Raw genomic sequence first — 20294 nt, forward strand, 5'->3', positions numbered from 1 at the left:
AGTTTTTTTTTTTTTACGATACACATGTCCTTTCAATTTGAATTTTCAATTCAAATGAACGTATACTTCAATCTAGTAACTAATTAGGATCATATGTTTAGTATCTTAGTTTTGCTAATGATGTCATCAAACATCGAATAATTAAATACATTTCTTTGGTTCCAAAGAAAAAAAAAAAAAGAACGGAGAAAAAATAAAATCAAGAAAAACTTTGTAAGTCCTTGTACTAGTCTTGCTGTTGAAATTTCATATGAAAACTACAACAAACAAAGCTCTGTCACTTTGAATTTTCGTTTGATGTTTCTTTACTCTAATCATCAAGCATCATGTGTAGTTAGTTCGAACTATAAAATAAAAAAAAATTTAAAATTCTCCTCGAAGAAAAAAGAAGGGTAGATTTTTTAATAGATGACAACGCAAATGATGATCTCAATTTATTTTATTGAAACAAAAATTATTCACAAACTAATTATGAGTTTTATGGGTGCCCAAGAAATGTGTGTGGTTTAATGATCATTATAAAGTGGTTTAATTGTCAAAGAAATGGACGAAAAGCACAAGTTAGGTGATTTTTCAATCTGTCAAACTCATAGTGATGAAAGGTAGCATGTATTTTAGGAACATGGATTAGAACTTTCTTAAATCAATCTCTTCCAGTGAATTGTAGTTGAAATCCTCAAGCTTAAACAACGTAGCGATGGAAGCAGGGAGAACATCCATGACGGTATTGTTCCATTCAGGGAGTTATACGAAAGGTACAAAGACTTGTTACATTCGAGAAGGACTACAGAAGGGTATTGTTCTTGAATTCTTCAATCTCTCTCACAATCAGCTCCACAGAAGAAGCGTAGACTTAATTAAGGATGGAAGAATCGTATTCATGATGTATCTCTGTTGAAATGTATGAATTGTTATATCAAATTATCAATCAATTCCAACATTAGAAAATGTTGTCATTCTCGTGTCCCAAAATATTAAATCCAGTTCAACCTATTGGTTTTGAGCTGTGTCCGCCTTTAGCGACTTTAACCAAAGATTTTCCAAATAGAATAACACATAAATCCCTTTATCATTTTGATTTTCCATTTTAATTTGGATAATCTTTCCTTTAGGTGTCCAAGGATCACAACTTAGTCTTTATGCATTTTGTTTACATATCAAATAACACGATTTCAACTCATTAGTATAAAATTGTTTTTATCAATGCTTATAATTTTATTCCACAATGTAATTACTTCCAAATTCCACCTTGACCTATAGAAAATTTGAAAAGAAATAGGGAAATATTAGTTATTAATTTGTAAGTCAATGCACAAGTCTTGCTATGGACGTTTCAAAAGAAAAAACACATTAAGTAGACAAAAAAAGTAGAGAAAGAGTCCTTTTCTTGTGGGAAATATATTAGTGGTGTGGCTTCAACCATCTTTTTCTCACAGCTAAAAGTATTAATGCAATTCTTTGAACTGATTTTCTTATTGTGGAAATTTCAACGAAAGCTACTTAATACACAAATCCTTTTCACTTGAATTATAATTTCATATTGAAATAAATCAGTTACTTCAAGAAAAGTAAATTCTTAATGTTCAATGTATAAATAAATTCCTCTGTGCATTATATTACTATATGTAGTTGGTTTCAGAAGTAAAAACGAAAGTGCCTGAGATGCCATGTACTCGTGTATATATATATATATATATATATATATATATATATATATATACTAGCATAATGTACGTGCTTTACACGTGTACCTCACGTCAATCAATAAAACTGCACAAAATTTATATAGAATTAATAAAGTTGCACAAATTTTCCGGCCAAAGCTAAAAATTTCGAAACAACACATACAATTTATATAGAATCTACGCAACCTTCAACTTGTCGTAGAGCTAGGTATCTTTTGCTTCTTTCTTTCTATTAAGCACAAACAAAGAGGAAGAAATCAAGATTGTGAAATATAAAAATGTATGTGGAATAAAAATTACAAGAGTCTAATTGTAAGTTGAAATAGTAACTAACTCATTTATTTACTGATAATTTTTGGATCTGCATCTTCTGCATACTTTTTGCGTGCCTCAAGAGCAATATCTACTTCCGCCAAGCATTTTAGTTTTTCAAAAGTTTTCACAAGTCAATTAACAAACACTTGTGAGATGGATTTTTTTTGCATATTTGAAAGACACTAACTTGTAATTTAATGAATGTGTTTTCCGTTGGTTTCATCTCCTATTTTAAAGCTACATTTGTCTCTTGAATCAAGAATAATGATAAAAACAATTCTCACTTTCACCTATTAAAAGAGTTGATTTTTGTTCTTTGTCATACACAGTAAAGAAATAGATGTTGAACAAAAATAGATTCAAAAATATTAACGATGGCATCACAAAAGAGGGATCTTTAATCGTACTTCCTCTTTACAAACAAAATATATATAATCAATTAAACATGAAACATAACTGCACAAGTAAGACACAAAATAGATATAAGGAAGAAGCAGAAATCCTAAGTTGCTAGTAAAGTTTGATCAAACTATTATTTAAATAGAATTATAAAAATTCTTTTTTATATAAGGTAAAAGTCTAATTAAATTAGAAGTAGAATTATAATTTTTTACCTAAATTATACAATTAAATCTAAAAAAAAAATTATAAATTAAGTTAAGTGCAAAATTATTTCACTCAAAATTAAAAGGACATATTTTTATTTTTTTAACACATATTCTTAACAATGTCAAAATCATAAACAAAGAAAAACAACGTTTTTAATTTTTTAACACAGATTTTTTTAACAATGCCAAAAATCTAAACAAACAAAAACAACCTCCTTTATAAATCAAAAATAAATAGCGAAAATACCAAAAATAAAAAATAAAATTGGAGAAGTCTTCAATTCAAATACAAAAAAAAAAAGCCTCGTCTTTTTCTAATTATTCTTCCATATATTTATTTTATTGAAACAAAAATTATTTACAAATAATTATGAGTCTTATGGGTGGGTGCCTAAGAAATGTGTGTGGTTTAATGATCATTATAAAGTGGTTTAATTGTCAAAGAAATGGGCGAAAAACACAAGTTAGGTGATTTTTCAACCTGTCAAACACGTCGTAGTGGTGAAAGAGGTGATTTTTCAACCTGTCAAACACGTCGTAGTGGTGAAAGGTAGCATGTATTTAATACACAAGTGTAAATTTGAAAAGAAACAGGGAAATATTTGTTATTAATTTGCAAGTCAATGGCCAGTCTTGGCGTGCTATGGAAATTTCAAAAGAAAAAAACACATTAAGTAGACAAAAAAACGTAGAGAAAGAGTCCTTTTCTTGTGGAAAATATATTAGTGGTGTGACTCCAACTATTTTTTTCTCACGGCTAAAAATATTAATGCAATTTTTTGAATTTTCAAGTAATTGCACTGATTTTCCTCTTGTGGAAATTTCAATGAAAGCTACTTAATACACAAATCCCTTTCACTTGAATTTTTACAAAAAAAATAAATCAGTTTCTTCAAGAAAAGTAAATTCGTTAATGTTCAATGTATAAATCAGTGCATCCGTACATTATATTATATTACTATGTCGTTGGTTTCAAAAGTAAAAAACGAAAGTGTCTGAGGCTCCATATGCTCGTATATATAATTTGTATCTTGTTATCCTTAATTACAGAAATCACAAAATTTACGTGGAAACCTTTGCTAGATAAACCACGGGGGGAGATTTCACGATAATGGAGAGAGAGTACAATGTTGGAGATAATAGTCTCAATTTTCGCGAAACAGTCCACTAAATTGCACTTACATAATACGTGCGTACAAATAGGTCCTAGGCCCTATCCCTACGCTACCACCACAGACTTTATTAAAAATCACAAACATGGATCACACCGCAAAACTTTCATGGCCGAATCACCAAAACTCGGGTCACAGCTCTAACACTTGAAATATCACTAATTAAGTTAAAAAACATAGAATAGATGCTGATCGCAAAATGGTACAAGACATGTTGATTCGACAAAATGTCAATAATATAACACGGTTTCAGCTCATTAATAAAATTGACTTGGTCAATGCTAAAACTTTTCTTCCACACGTTTCGTTAATTCCAAGTTCCACCTTGACCTATAGTAAGCTCGATCACAACTGACCTATTGATATTAAAGTTGATATGTTTTATTTAAATTTAGCATAAATGTATCGTTGAATCTTGTAGCAGCGGTAAATTAAAATTGACTCCCTATGACATGTAGCTCGTGTAGTCGATGCTTGTGTCAGGGTAAATGCTTTTTCGTTTTGTTATTTTTCCTCTTTGAATGAATTGAAACTTAGAAGTAAGTTTTATCTTGGGACCTTTATCTTTTGATAGATTCAGATTTGCATAGTTCCATTTTTATATACTTTTGCTGATACGATTTTGTTTTATCAACACCATTTTTGCTGTCTATATATCTTGTTTCCAATCGCAGAGTCATTAATTTTTTTTTTTCCGTTGCACGCTAAGTATCTTTAAATTGATGCATAACTTGAGCACACGTTTAAGTAGCAGCGATGAATACAAGAATGCAAACACTTTGCTCAATACACACAATATTTATTGAATACATTAAAATCTTACGTAGAGATAATACATAAATATGACCCTAAACTTGACACCTGATTATAACTTTGACCTTAAACTTTGACAGTGCACAAATATGACATTTAACTACTCAAAACTGCACAAATATGATCTCTGATCCTACCTGGCAAAACATGTGCTCAACACGCAAGACTGGGTGCGTCCAGCTTAAAATCTAAGGGCATAATACATAAATATAACCCTAAACTTAGAAACCAAATTATAACTTTGGCCACATCCTAAGCTGTAACATCTCGAGCGTTCCACCATATTCAAATTTGTTTATTTACTGTCTGATTCTTTCAGAAAAGAAAGTTACATGTTACTTAAATTTTATACTTAGATCAAATTACAATGACTATATTATTAACTTGAATACCTGAAATTCTGAAATCAAATCTTGCTCGATCAGTAACTTGTCTACAAGCGATTGTTTCTTCTTCTGTTATTCCTTAGAAGTCGCTGCATCTTTTTCCTTCTCGTAATAATTTTGTGGTCCAGTTTCAAAAGGATTCTTGCAAGCCATATCGGATTTCTGTTTGAGACCATATATATTATGGATAATCCAATACATAGTCCACTTCCATAACCCATAAGAGCCGATTTCCAAAAATCATTGAGAAATTCAGAATCGCTTTCTTGATCATCTAGTCCAAATACGGTTTCGGACACATGATCATTGCCACAACCTTTGGAAACTGGGAATCCACATAATCCATCATTGCCTTCATATGAATAGTTCTCAAATGTAGCGAATTGAGGTCCTTGAGGGATGCATCCTCGGAGATGATTATGGGAGAGATTTAAGAATGCAAGAAATGTAAGTGAAGCAAGTTGTTGTGGTATCTCCCCCGTAAGATGGTTATATGAAAGGTCCAGTGATTCGACTTCAGATAAATTTCCAAACGATAGTGGTATATCACTTTTCAATTCATTATGAGACAAATTCAGCACCCGAAGCGCAATGAGTTCTCCCATTATACTTGGAATACGTCCTTCGAATATGTTACTTGAAAGATCGATAGTGGTGTAAACTGTCAAAATTTTGACAAGTTCAAGCTCCAGTCCCTTGGTTGCAACTGTAACAGAATCTCGGTAATAATCGTTTCCAAGATATGTTGGTGCCTTCATTGTTTGGTCAACTATCCCCATGGCCTTCAAACATTGAAATAGACTCTTAGGTAAGTTTCCCGAGAAGGCATTGTAAGAGAGATCGATGATTAGAAGTTTAAGAAACATGTTTTCATTTCTTAAAGTTCCAATGGATCCATGCAACTTATTCGATCTCAAAATCAAAACTTGCAGCTTTGGAAGAGTTCCCAACCACATGGGGAATGTGCCAATGAGATGATTATCTCCTAAGTCAAGAACCTCCAACTCTTTGCAGTTGGCCAATGATCGAGGAATTTTCCCCTCCAGTTTATTTCCATGCAAGTTGAGGCTTCTCAGTGAACTTCCATTGCTGAAAGCTCTTGGAAGATTCCCAGAAAGATTGTTGTGCCGCATATCCAAAACCTGGAGGGCAGTGATACTTCCCAAGCATTGCGGAATTTCTCCACTCAAATTGTTTTTGGCTAAATCGAGCATCATCAGTGATGTCGAATTGCAAATAGATGAAGGAATCTCCCCGCACAGATTATTTTGTGATATGAAGAACAACTGTGTGGTATTTGGTGGAATAGGTAGTGAACCTTGAAGCAAATTGGACCTCAAATCAATGAATCCTACAGACTGAAGAGGAATTGAATCAATATTTGTCAGCATGTTGTGGGATAAATTAAGACGTCGTATTGAAAACATCCAGTTAGACCATGCCCAATCTGGAATTCTTCCTTGAATCTTATTATTTGGAAGATCCAATTCCCGAAGCTGCTTTGCGGATCTTAGAAACTCCAATTCTTTCACTTCACATGCGGCCAATCGTAACGTATAAAGAGATTCTGGCCAAGTAAAATTAACGTTGTTCTCAACGGTCAATGATATACTGTTGTATGAAAGATCAAGATACCAAAGCTGTTTGACGTCTGAAAAGAGGCTGACATCCACAAGACCACTAAAATTATTGAAAGAAAGATCAAGCCATGTTACGTTCACAAGGTTTTGAATTGAGTTGGGAAGATGTCCTTGCAGCTGATTATTGCTTAAATCAATCTCTTGTAGTGAATTGGACTTGAAATCCTCAAGCAGACCAGAAAAGTGGTTGTCACTCAAGTATAAATAACGTAGTAATGGAAGCTGGGAGAACATCCCTGATGGTATTGTTCCATTCAGGGTGTTACCAGCAAGGACCAACGCCACTAAGCGGGTGAGATTTGAAAGAGATTCAGGAATTGGCCCTTTAAGGCTGCAATATGCAAGACCCAAATATTGCAGTGAAGTTAGGTAGCCAAGAGACTCAGGCAGGAAATTACCCGAAAGATTCACTTCATTGAGCGCTAACTCTATGAGAGATGCACTGCTGTTCCATTTGGTCTTTGGAAAAGAACCGCTGAGCTGATCATTGAATTGTAAGTCAATTCCTACCAGGTTGGGCAGGTGAAAAATACTCTCAGGTATTATCCCATACAATCCTGTCGACCCCAGCCTCAGAGTTGTTAAATGAGAAGAGAAATTCAGAGGAATGGTGGAAGAGATGATTATGTCAGTAAGATAAAGCTCTGTTAATTGGGTCAAGTTCTGAAGGAGCAACTTAAAATCATGGGCTACAAGTCTCTGCTTATTAATGGGGGAAAATGAGGAGAGACGAAGAGACTGTAACTTGGAAAGATGAGAGATTTCAGGAGGAATTTGACCGGAGAAAGAGGACACTGAAAGATCAAGATGCGTCAAGTTCGAAAACCTGCCGAATTCAGGGGATATACGAGAATTAGAGAAGTTATTATGAGAAAGATCAAGCCTCTGGAGATGAGAGAGTTGGAATAGGCTGCTATTAGAATCAATCTTCCCCACAAGATGACTGCAACTGAGGTCAAGCTCAATAACATGGCCAGTCGTCTCATCACATGTCACTCCGTCCCATGAGCAGCAATCTCTGCTCACATTCCATGAACTCGTTTTTTGGCCAGACTGGTATGGACAAAAAGTTGGGTGACCTATAGTAAAGGTCAGCTTGAATTTTAGAAGGGAAATGCTTTGATCTTTGCGGCATGGACGGGGTATGGATGAAGAAAAAGAAAGAAGACAGAAACAGAGAAAGAGAAGAAATGAGAATTGGTTGGAGGCCATGTTTAGGATCAAATAGTTCAAAAGTTGATTGTGGGAATTAAGAAATAAGTATGCAATTAAGGTATAATGAAAGTTGGTTGTGGGAATATAAGGAAAGGCTACTCCAAATATATATATAGGAAGATAATAGTTAGACTAGTCCAAGTTACTGCTAACTACTAATAAGATCTGTGTGTTTCATAATACAAGCAAGGAGGGCTAGACCGTACCTTACCCGTCCTAACGAGGTAACGAACCTCTACTAATAAACAAGCATGAAAAAGTTAAAGAGCTAGAGAGAATTAGGTATTCTATGATCGTCACATAGTTTGTAATGTACTCTATAATGATATTACAAATGAGGATGTTGAAATGATGCAAAATTATAAAAATCAAAACGAAAGTTGAGCTATCAACCTCAAACTTGCTAATTTTGTATTTGGGCATGAATAGAATGATATGTTAAAAGAAATAGTTTTTGAAGTTGAATTTGAAAAGTTATATGCGGAGGTTGAACTTGTGTTTGGATATCCAATTCACTTTAAAAAAATATATATATATAACTTGCGAGGGGAGAAAAATTTAACTTGCAAAAATTTTAAAAAAGTAATAATGGGGATTTTTAAGCTTTCATACCGTATGAAATATGAATACAATATTACTAATTTCTTTTAACAATTGACTCTTTTAATATCATAGTGCAGTTTTTTTTTTTAGTATTCAAAAATTACTGGCTCGTCAGCAGAGAGTACGCACTTTTAATAAAAGATTTTCATTTTCAAGCCATGAAGCTGAGCCCTTGATTATGATGTGGTTAAAGATTTTGTCGTAAATATTTAGAACGTACTCTTTACTCTAAATGACCAACGCATTTCAAAATATTTTTTCTTTATCGAAAAGATACCTATAATGAAAGATCAATTAATGATAACCTCAAAATGTATTGAACATGCAGATCCTTGTGACTATCAGTGGCACATCCATGATTTAAATTTGATGAGTTTAACCTATAAGGTTGCACTTAATGTATTATACTTCGTAATATACGGTTCACACAAATGCTTTTCATTCTGATGTGACTATTCATTGGTTGAAGTATTCAATCATTACTCTAAGTCCAAACACAATAATTTAATGTACTTTTTGTTCTGATGTAATTATAATAAGGAAAAAATACATAAAGTAGCATATTTAAATATTATATTACAAAAAATAACAACACTTTTATCAAATTACATCTTGTAGCATATGTATTTGTATTTTTGAGCAACAGTTTGCAAAAATACAAAATACATATCGATTATAAGGGCAGTAAAAATCACATGTATTTGTATTTTAGTAGCAACAATTTACAAAAATACAAAATACAACTTGTTATATTATATAATTATGAAACTGTTGCTATGAAACTCATAATTAAAGGGATAAGTATGCTATTTCTGAATTTTGCCCTTATAATAATTGTTAGTAATTTGTTAAAACAAAAACACAAAATTATAATAAAGAAAAAATCCAATTGCAAAGAATTAAATAATGTCCATAGAAATCTTAAATGATGTTGTCCAATTATTTTTGCGAAAATAATTTGTTTATTACTTTTCCTACGATACACGTTCATTCAATTTGAAAATGAACATATTCTTCACTCTAACAATCTCTATTTTTCTCGGGATGAGGTTATATTGGCACTATTTATTAGACTATGAGGTTATACATGCATCACTTTTTTAACAAGGAATATATCTTTTCTAAATTGCAAAGCTTAGGCTATATTTGCTCATTGTCCCAAAAAAAAAAAATGCGGTAGAAATTAAGTCAAGAAAGATAATAAATTGTGAGTGAAAAATGTATTGTATTTTTGTGTGGATATTTCAAGTGAAAAACTATTTAACACAAAAAAAAAAAAAAAATTCCCCTTTGATTTTTCTTTTGGATGTGACTAATGGGTGTATATTTACAATTGATTATAGGTGCTAGAAAAGAAAATCAAAGCGAAGGAAAAAAAGAAAAGAAAAACGCAACAATACAAAACAAAAACAAATCGATTGTCAATTCACATACATTAACATAACGTACTTCTTACTGCAAAGACTTAGCACCAGTCTCATTCATACAAATTCCATATGATCGGATCCATTTGTGTGAAGAAAATAATTTCTTTTTATGTATTTTATTCTACAACAAACGTTCGTTTAAGAAATACTGAAATCAACTAAATTCATTTGTACATATGTATCATAGAAATTTCAAATGAAAGACACTTAACATATAATTTTTTTTTAACTTTAATTTGATTTTTTTCATTAGGATATGACAACTAGTAAGAGAACGTTGTCTTTAAAGTCTCAATCATCATTAACTTCGTATACTTTTAAGTCTTCCTTTCAACCGTTTTTAATTTTTAAAAGAAAATTTTTTGTATGCTTCCCAGCTGGCTTGGCTCCAATCCAGGTTTGCCGCATGGATTGAGATAACGTATCTGGCAAATCATAACATCAACATAGACTGCAATACTACTGCAATAAGCAAGCATACAATAATCATTAATTTTTTAGGACAGTGACCTTCCTACGTTGATAAACGCAATTTCATTGTTGAGTCGCAAGGACTACACCTTCTCGCTGAATTACATAATTCTCCTTAAACTCAATTAAAACGTTATCCATAACATTTATCCATAGAGTCTTTCATTAAGACATTCACATTTTGATATCGTCATACCAAAAGTTGCAAGTCATTCATATCATGCCAAAAATCATTTTTATAAAACCTTATCGACTCTTTTCCCCATCTGAAACCTTTTAAAATCATTAACAAAGCCATATTTAGACTTTCATAAGTGTCTTAAAACATCATATAATTTCATACTTTACAATTTACATAGTACAACGGATGGGGTATAAACATTATATTTCTCATTGTAATTCAAAGTTTTTTGAAAGAATTGGTAAATATAAAAATTTAAAAATATTTTTCAATAAATATAAAAATTTAATCCCAGATTTTGCATCTACCCTATATATGTAAAAATTTATGGAAGCAACAGACGTCTCTCTATAATTTATATATAGTATTTTGAGAATACAGAGAGTTGGGTGTAAAGTGACTTAAATGTGGTCTCTTGAGTCAATACACAAATTCTTTGTTATATGTTTTTTCTTAGGTAGTATTTTTGTTTGTTATTCCTCAACTTGTAGAATATGATAGATTTAGTATGACTTAGGAGTCATTGTTTCACATTCCATTAAACATCAAGTGAGGATGATCTTTTTGAAAATCTCCATCTTATTGAAATAAATGGAAATAAAAAAAAATGTTTAGTGTAAAGCATCAATTTGTTATTGTTATAGAAAAAGTATAAAAGACTAAGATATAAACAACTACAATAAGCTAGGCATGTCAAAATGAATCCAGCTCTATTTGAATTTAAGATCTATATCTAAGAATGGAGGAATCACACCTGTATATTCCGTCGCATTATTTAGTAGGAAGTGCAATTTCGAAAATAAAAGAGGTGAGATTAGAATTAAAAAAAATGATCCCCATAACCTTTTTTAGTTTAGAAACAAAGTTATAAAATAAAAGAAAGACTTAATTTTTTTCCTTCTCAAAGTCAATGCAGAAGTCTCTTTCATAGAAATTTCAAATGACGAGGTCTATTTGTTTTAAGATTTTTTCTTTTTTACGATACACATGTCCTTTCAATTTGAATTTTTCTCCCCAAAGAAAAAAAGGGTAAAGTTTTTAATAGATGACAACGCAAATGATGATCGCAATTTATTTTATTGAAACAAAAATTATTCACAAACAATTATGAGTCTTATCACTTATGGGTGCCCAAGAAGTGTGAATGGTTTGATGAAGAATATAAAGTGGCCTAATTATCAAAGAAATGGGTAAAAACATTCTCGTTCGATTCGTTTTTTGGTCATTTTGACATATTAAGATTGTTTTTATAATTTACCTTTAATATTAATTATTTTTTTCTTCAAATTAATTTCAAATACAATAGTAAACATTATTTAATAAATATATTATAATAAAATAGCTATTTTAATTGACGGACGAGTAACTAAAAGGGAACGGAGAGAGTATACACTCCACGCTTTTTATCACTTTTTTTTAAAAAAATATTCATGTTAACTAAAGCTTTTGTCATTTTTCAGTTGAAACTAAAGGGATATATAAACATCAAATATTATTATTATATTATTAATAGTTAGTTTCTCATTTTGCCAACTCTACGTATACGATATATGTCGGCATGTTGTCGCCTTCCTGTTTTTGCAATGATAAATGATGATGCATAAAGTGTTACGTACAAATGTTGAATGCTGATCAGGGACGGCTCAACTCTTTAAGAGAAAAGACGGCTGCCTAAGACCCCAAAATTTGAGTGGCCTATTTTTGTTTAGTAATAATAAATTACAAATTTTAAGAAATATATTAAATACTATTTATAGAAAAAAGAAAAAATCTATATAAAAAAATAAAACGCAAGGTCTCCGTTTGATTTTTGCCTTAAGTCATAAATTTGCTTGAGCCGCCCCTGATGCTGATGGTGTCATTCTATGCTTAATAAAAAAATAAAAAATAAAAAAATTACTTACATTTGGCTTACAAAATATTTCATGTATGCTAAGACATACTATATGCTTAATTAGAATAACGTTTGGTTATAAATTTTAGTAGTAGATTTTTTTTAAAAAAAAATCTTTAAATATTTGTTTGATCATGAAAAATTAATCAAATTTTATAAGCATAGATCAAATTAATTTTTAATGGATCAAAAAAAAATTAAAAAGAAAATTATTTTTTTTTAAAAAAATAAAATAAAAAATGACGTGACCCTCTAATAAGCTGCCACGTGTCAAAGCTGTTTTTAAAAGTCGATTGTTAAAAAGTAATGGCATGGATGAGCCAGTTTTGTAACGGCGATGGCATAAATGAGCCCAACTTTTAACGGATGACATAAATGAGTCATTTCTGATAGTTCAGTAGCATATTTGAGCCCTTTTCCTTAATTAAATTCCTTGATTCGTGTCCATCATAGAAATTTCAAATGAAAGACACTTAACACACAAATTTCCTTAACTTTAATTCGATTTTTTTTATTAGAATGTGACAGCTAGTAAGAGAACCTGCTCTTTACTCTAAAGTCTCAATCATAATTGACTTAGTATACATTTAAGTCTTCGAGTGGCATCTTCCTTTAACGACTTCCATAAAAGGATTATCAAGATTTTTCAAGTCCTTACACGAGACTTGCCATGAGTTTTCACATAAATCCCTTTCACTTTGATTTTTCATTTTGATATGACTACTCATTAGTTAAACGTATCCTTTACTCTAAGTCCAAACACCATAATGTAATGTACTTCTTGTTCTCATGTAATTATAATAATGGTGAAATTCATCGACAAGCACTTAAAGTTACTATGATTTTTCACTTTGACATCTAAAGTAGACGATATTCATTTTGGCACCTCAACTGATATTCAAGTGTGTCATTCTAACACTTTTTGCACATGCTGCTGTAAACTCTCATGCGCGTGAGCATAATCGCTTCTTACGTAGATAATGGGAAAAGACATCGTTTCCACCCCAAACTATACCCGAAAAGTCGAAGTCACATTTAAACTATACTAGTGACCTATTACACACCTACAACAACAACAACAACAACAACAACAAACCCAGTGTATTCCTACCTAGTGGGGTCTGGGGGGGTAAGATGTACGCAGTTCATACCTCTATATCTGATGAAGTAGAAAGGCTGTTTCCGATAGACCCCCGACTCAAGATACGGGATACCACACAAACGCATAGTAAAGCACAGAAGCAGATTACATAACATAAATACGGCATCCATAAGTAATATAAAACAGAGGAAAGCAAAGGAAAGCACATAGATTCGTAATAAAACATGGAACACGGAAGACGGAATCATAACAGGAATAAAATCCCCACCAAGTAATTTCCTACACTAGCGACCCAAACTGGCCCTAATCCTCTACCGAAATTCGCGCCCTCCAGACCTTCCTACTTCAACTACTACACGAAAATTTTAGCTAAGATAGGATGACATAACAAAAATTAGTTTAATTCAAGTATTTATTCTGAGTATCACCTTTCCATACATTACTATACAGCTAATCAAAGCACTAAGACTATTTTGACGACAAGTATGCTAACACTTAAAAGAACCATCTCATCAACACTCACCGAAAAATCCACCAGATTGAACACGAAAACATACCAAAGGGTATGTTCACTAACATAACATCATTACAACAATAACAACAACATACCCAACATAATTTTACAAGTGGGGACTAGGAAGGGAAGTGTAGTACGTACGCAGAGCATACCCCTGCCTCAGGGAGGTAGAGAGGTTGTTTAAACCTCATTAGTCACTATAAAAACTTCAGATTTAACGCTCAAGTTGCTCTATGTGATGTGACAAGCAGTAGACGCACTTTATTAAGAGACATGTAAGATGTAATACATAAACACCCAATCAGGCAAATATTATTTTAACAATCACCTGAATATTCCATAATTTTCACAAATTCCGCTACTTACAAAATGAAATAATCCTCAAATCTCAAAATGAAGACAATCGACTTCTAAGAAAAACCCCACCCCCACCATTAACAGAGCTTTTCATATTTCACTATCTTTAAAACACTCACCGATATGGAAATATAAAAAGCAAGAATACTACACAAAAATGGAAATAGAAGAGAAAACCATGAACAGATCTAGATAATTCTAAAATGTGCATACATAATAAACCCATTAATTTTTTTTTGACACAAGTGTTCCTTTCAGGACTTACATTAATCTGTCAATTGCAATACCAGCCTTGGAGTCCAGCTCAATTGCAGCACCAACCTCAGAATCCACTATGTGCAATGGCCGACCGGAATAGCAATGGTCGACCGACCGGAATCAATTTGGGGGGAAATGAGAGAGACCGGTAATTTGGGAGGAATCTGACCTATTACACACCTAAACTATAAAAAAGTGAAACTATTTACACCCTGTTAGGCTACCACCACTTGCATGTGGTGTAGTGTTTTACACGCTTTGCCACGTCAGTAAAAAGTATCACTTTTTTTATAGTTAAGGTGTGTAATAGGTCACTAGTATAGTTTAGGTGTGGATTCGACTTTTCGGCTATAGTTTGGGGTGGAAACAATGATTTTCCCTTAATGTTTTTAGCCATTTTCTTTTGTTATTTAATAGGCTGGATGCGCCTAAAATAAGTGTAACACACGCGCCTTAGAATGGGGGTCGCGGGGAGGTAATAATATTACTTTTTTATAGTTAAGGTATGTAATAGGTCACTAATATAGTTTAGATGTGGCTCAAATTTTTTGGATGAAAACGATGTCTTTTCCCCGTGGATAATTGACCAATTAAATTATGCCAACTCATTTTAATTATCCACCTTATTAATATATAGACAATTAAATTAAAGGTAAAAAGGTAAAAACATATGGCAAACTAACCAATTAGTTGTTTACACGTGGTATTTTTCCAAAAAATTAAAAAATTATTTGAGTCTTTTTGGCACCACCACCCAACCCCCAAAGGTCATCTTCTCCACCCCTCCCCGAACCCCTCCTGAAGTTAATTTCTCCTTTTTTTTTTGCTTTGTTTCAATTTTTTAATATCTCCATTTTGCAGATCACCGCAACCAAATTGTCTTCTTCAAAACACCCCACCCCACCCACAAAAATTGTCTTCTTGAAAAATTCATTTAAAATTCTTTTTCAAATCACTTATAGCAATAACTTAAAAAGTAAAGAAAATAACAACTAAAAATGTTGAAGATTTTGCAAATTCTTATCGCTATCATTCTTTAATTTTTTTTTCAAACCCAAAAACGCATAAAAAGCTTGGAATCTAAAAATAAAATATGGTTAAAAAAACTCGAGGCTTTGTATATCATCTCGATCGTTGACATCAATATTTTTAAGATTTGATTTTTGAATCTATAATTTTTTTTTTCTTTTATGCTGTAAAAATGATTTTTTTAATCAAGAAAATAAGAATAGTAGTGTCGGAAGAAAGGAACTGCTGCTATTATTGAGAGATTTGAAGAGCATATTTGACTTTAAGGTTGATGTAAAGGTGAAAAAATGATTGAAAAAGTATGAAAAATGGCTGGACTGATTGAGAAGAAGAGAGAAAAAAATCAACTAAATTCATCATTCATACGCCTATTAGAGAGTGTAATGCATCCGCTTTACCATGTAAGCAAATAGTGACAAAATAATACACTTAAATACTAGTTAAGGTGTCAAAAATTAATAATGTTTAGTATAGATGTCAAAGTGAAAGATTACTGCAACTTTAAATGTTTGTCGATGGTTCCGCCTATAATATTTATTGGTAATTTGTTAAAATGAAAACACAAGCTTATAATAAAGAAAAATTTCAGTTGCAAACACTTAAATTTTGTCCTTCTCAAGTTAATGTAAAAGCTTCTTCCATAGAAATTTCAAATGAAGGGGTCATTTGTTTTGAGAAAATAATTCGTCTATTATTTTTTCTACGACGCACATGTCCTCTCAATTTGAACTTTTAATTTAAATGAACATATTCTTCACTCTATTAGCTAATAGAAATTTTTTAAAAGTTTTTCTATTAGTGAAGAGGATAAATTTGCACTATTTACTAGATGACGAGGTTATATATGCACCACTTTTTTTTTTGACAAGGGGTATATCTCTATTATCTTAAAAGTGTGAAGACTTTATAAATCACGTTTTAACTTTTATCCTTTATTAAAAGTCTTCTCTTTAGATAAAATTGTCTTTTCACCTTTTATGATTTAAATATTGCATATAATAAATTTATTATAATTTAATCCTATTTGTCACACCCCCTCTTTTTCACCGCATCCGACCCCGCTAGGGAGTTGGTTTTGGAGAAAAAGAGGGGGTGTGACAGATGGCGACTCTGTTGGGGAGACAGCTAGAATTCGAGCTTTTATATTGACTTAATTGGCTTTATTTAATTTTGATATTGTCTATTGTTGGCCTAAATGTGTTCTTTGCCTACATGTTTATCGCTTTGATATTATTTGAATTGCAATATAATTGTCTTCTCTCGCGCACCCATCTGAGTCTTCTGAGATACTATATATTCGGAGATGCGGTATACGCTCCCGAGCTTGAGATACCAGAGATGCGGCAACGCTCCTGGGAAGGATTCTGTAGTCACCCATGACTTTGGACGGAAAGGGACCAACAGTGAGGCCGGAAAACCCTGCTACCGGTAAAGCTGTCCCTTGCCGACTCGAGTTGTCCGCTCGTTTCATTGACAGTCTAGATATCTAACTCCACCAGGTTAAACCTAACATAACTGGACTTAGACATGGCTATCCCTAATAGACTGCGTTCTATTTGTATCATGTGTATTTTTGACTTAGTAGGGGCTCGACCCTGGGGTCGGGTCCGTCTAGGTCAGGTTTCACCTTTTGAGACCATCATGTACATTTTATGTGCTACTTGTTGCATTATAGGAAACGCCATATCGAATGTTGACCGGCTTTTAAGTGAACTAATTGATCTGAAAAAGGGGTTAAATAAAAATTTTTAAGGATTTATTTTAGAAAATATATAAGATTTTACATAGAACCTTTTTTTGTCAAGATTAAGTCGTTTTAACATCGTGGTCTCGTTATGTCTGTTTTCTTTGGTTTTAAAATCTTTCTTAGGAATATCATAGAGCCCATTTTTGTCAAACATTTTAAATAACTTGGTCTACTATTTTATTTTAATAATTTAATTATTTCTGATTTGTCTGGTTCAAACGTCATCAAATTATTGTCTCTACTCTACGATATTTGAGAAGACTTGGATACTTTCCATTTTGTCAGTCATTATTTTCTCATGCTCATTTTGAAATCTTATTCCGTGTCATCTCGTCAACTTCTTTCGAAAATTATTTTTATCCTGCTTTAGGAGGTTTAGAATAGAATTCTTATTTGTCATCATTATCCTATAGGGCAATATGAACTCAGTTGGAAGGAGTGACAAGAGGCCGAGGGATGATGAAGTACCCCATTTCATGGTGTTGGATAAAGTTCCAAAGCTGTTGCGGATGCGGTATAACAATATGACTGACTATGAACAGGGAGAAGTATATAAACACTTGGGATTTTTAAGGAGTCTGTTGAATGTTGAACCACGAAGGGACGTGATAGAATCTTTGGTACAATTTTGGGATCCTTCAAACAACGTATTCCGATTCTCCGACTTTGAGCTTACTCCCACACTGGAGGAAATAGGGGCGTTTATTGGAAAGGGAAGGAACCTTCATCGAGGAGAACCCATGATACCGAAGCATGTCACTTCCGAAAGATTTTTCGAGCTATTGCACATAAAAAAGAAGGACATAGGAGGCTGCCTAGAAAATGGATGGGTTCGTCTAGAATTTTTGTAAGAAAGATATGGTCAAGAAAGGGGATTCGAGTTGTTTAAATCAGAACTTAACAACGGGGGATGCTACCAAACCTGGAAAAAGCACAGTTCTGAAGCATTCATAGTGACTTTTTTGGGAATCATGGTATTTCCAAAGAGAGGAGGAAAAATCAGCACCAATCTGGCTGCGTTTATTACCGCTTTTGAGAAGAATCCTAAGGTCACCCTCGTGCCCATGATTTTGGCAGACATTTATCGGTCCCTGACGATGTGCAAAAGTGGAGCGGGCTATTTTGAAGGATGTAACATTCTATTGCAGTTATGGATGCTCGAGCATATTCGTTACCATCCATTTGTTGTGGATTTTAGAGTCGAGTGGAATGATTATATCAAAGGCCATGAGAAGAGGATGGAGAACCAAAACTTTCCCGAAGGAATAAGAGCTTGGAAGGAGTACTTGGAGGGGTTGACGGCGGACAAGATAGTGTGGAATTATCATTGGTTCCCCTCAAAAGAGGTGATATATATGTCTACTTTCCGATCCTTCATCGTCTTAATGGGTCTCCGAGGTATTCAGCCCTACGTGCCACTAAGAGTCATGCGACAATTCGGTCGACGTCAGCATATACCGCCAGTCGAGGATATGAAAGAGTTCATGTACGAATTCCTCCCTGACATCCCTCTGAGGAAGACTGAGATACTTAAGATCTGGGGAGGATGTGTACTTTCGGGTTTCGATCATATGGTGGAAGACCGCGACAAGGGCGAGGTAGACTATTGGTATCTTCCATGGTTTCGTGACCAGCCTCCTCCTAAAGCTATGCTAGAAAGGTCGGCCAGAGAGCCAGTGGATCGAGAAGCGGAGATCGAAGTCAGAATTAAGAAGGCTCGACGAGAGGTAGAAGACAACTATCAGTCTACTCTACACGTCTTAAATAATGATTTGGAAAGGGCTAGAGAAGAATTGGTTCACCATGAGGCAAAATTTGAGGCCAGAATTAGGTCGGTTCGTAAGGAGATCGAGAGAGAGAACCGTGTTGCCATGCGTGCCTTGCAAGAAGACCTGGATATTGTCACCGGTGCTATGGAGCAACAATTGAGTGATTTTGAGAAAGAGAAGGCCTCGCGGATAAGTACACAGTCGAAGCTTCAGGCTCAGCTAAAAGCTTCCATAGAACGAGAAAGAGAAATAGCGAGACGCTTCACGACTTTTCAGAAGGAATTTGAAGCTAGAGAAAATCAGTGGATGACCGAACGACAGGCGCTTCACTATCAGATCAATGATCTTCATAAACGAGAAGAAGACCTAAAGCATACCGTCCGCACTACGCAGCATTGGGTGCAAAACTGCCATGAGAGTATGATCGAGGCGAGGGGAGAAGTACTTCAGCTCAGTGAAACCTTGATTAATGTTTATGCTAAGTATCTTCACCAAGGTGATGAAAATCTGGGACGTCAAGCACGCGCTCTTGCTCCACATCTGCCAAAAGCATTATCCAGGATCTACTCAAGTCTGAGGGAGGATTAAGTTGCAAGACATCTTTGGAAGGCATCTTGATGATAATTATTAAAGTCCTTGTTTCCTTAGAATTAGTTTCTTTATAGGTTTTTTAGTATTTCTCTAGTATCCTGAGTCTTTTCTAGTTTTAGATAATTTTAGTTTCCTTTCATTAAAGCTTTGTTTTAAGAACAGTTGGAAATGCATGGAAAATTTCGCGTTTGTTTCAAGTTCACTCTCCTTATTTCTATATATATATATATATATATTTACCATATCCACGAACTACGTGATGATCTGATTCATGTAAAACATGATAAGTAGGCAACCCTCGGCGGGTGCGATCAAATATTTTTTTTTCAAGTTTCAGGTAATGATTTTAAGATGTTGGCATTAAATAATGAAAAAAAAATTAATTCACCAAAGCCGGGATGAAACAAGAGGGTTTTCCTAAGTCCATTTCAGGAAGGAAATTATTTAGGTGCATGACATTTTGAGTTAGTTATGAATAATAATAATAATAAAATATATATATATATATATATAT

General features: G+C 33.3%; 1 protein-coding gene across 1 annotated transcript; it reads right to left on the reverse strand.

Moving 5' to 3' along the window:
* Positions 1–4543: 4543 nt before the first annotated feature.
* Positions 4544–7908, reverse strand: LOC107849794 (receptor-like protein Cf-9). Its single transcript, XM_047401318.1, has one exon. It carries the CDS (start codon positions 7829–7831, stop codon positions 5027–5029), a length of 2805 nt encoding a protein of 934 aa, XP_047257274.1. The 5' UTR covers positions 7832–7908; the 3' UTR covers positions 4544–5026.
* Positions 7909–20294: the final 12386 nt, after the last annotated feature.

The sequence above is a fragment of the Capsicum annuum genome, chromosome 12 (genome assembly GCF_002878395.1).
Source record: "Capsicum annuum cultivar UCD-10X-F1 chromosome 12, UCD10Xv1.1, whole genome shotgun sequence".
Lineage (NCBI taxonomy): Eukaryota > Viridiplantae > Streptophyta > Magnoliopsida > Solanales > Solanaceae > Capsicum > Capsicum annuum.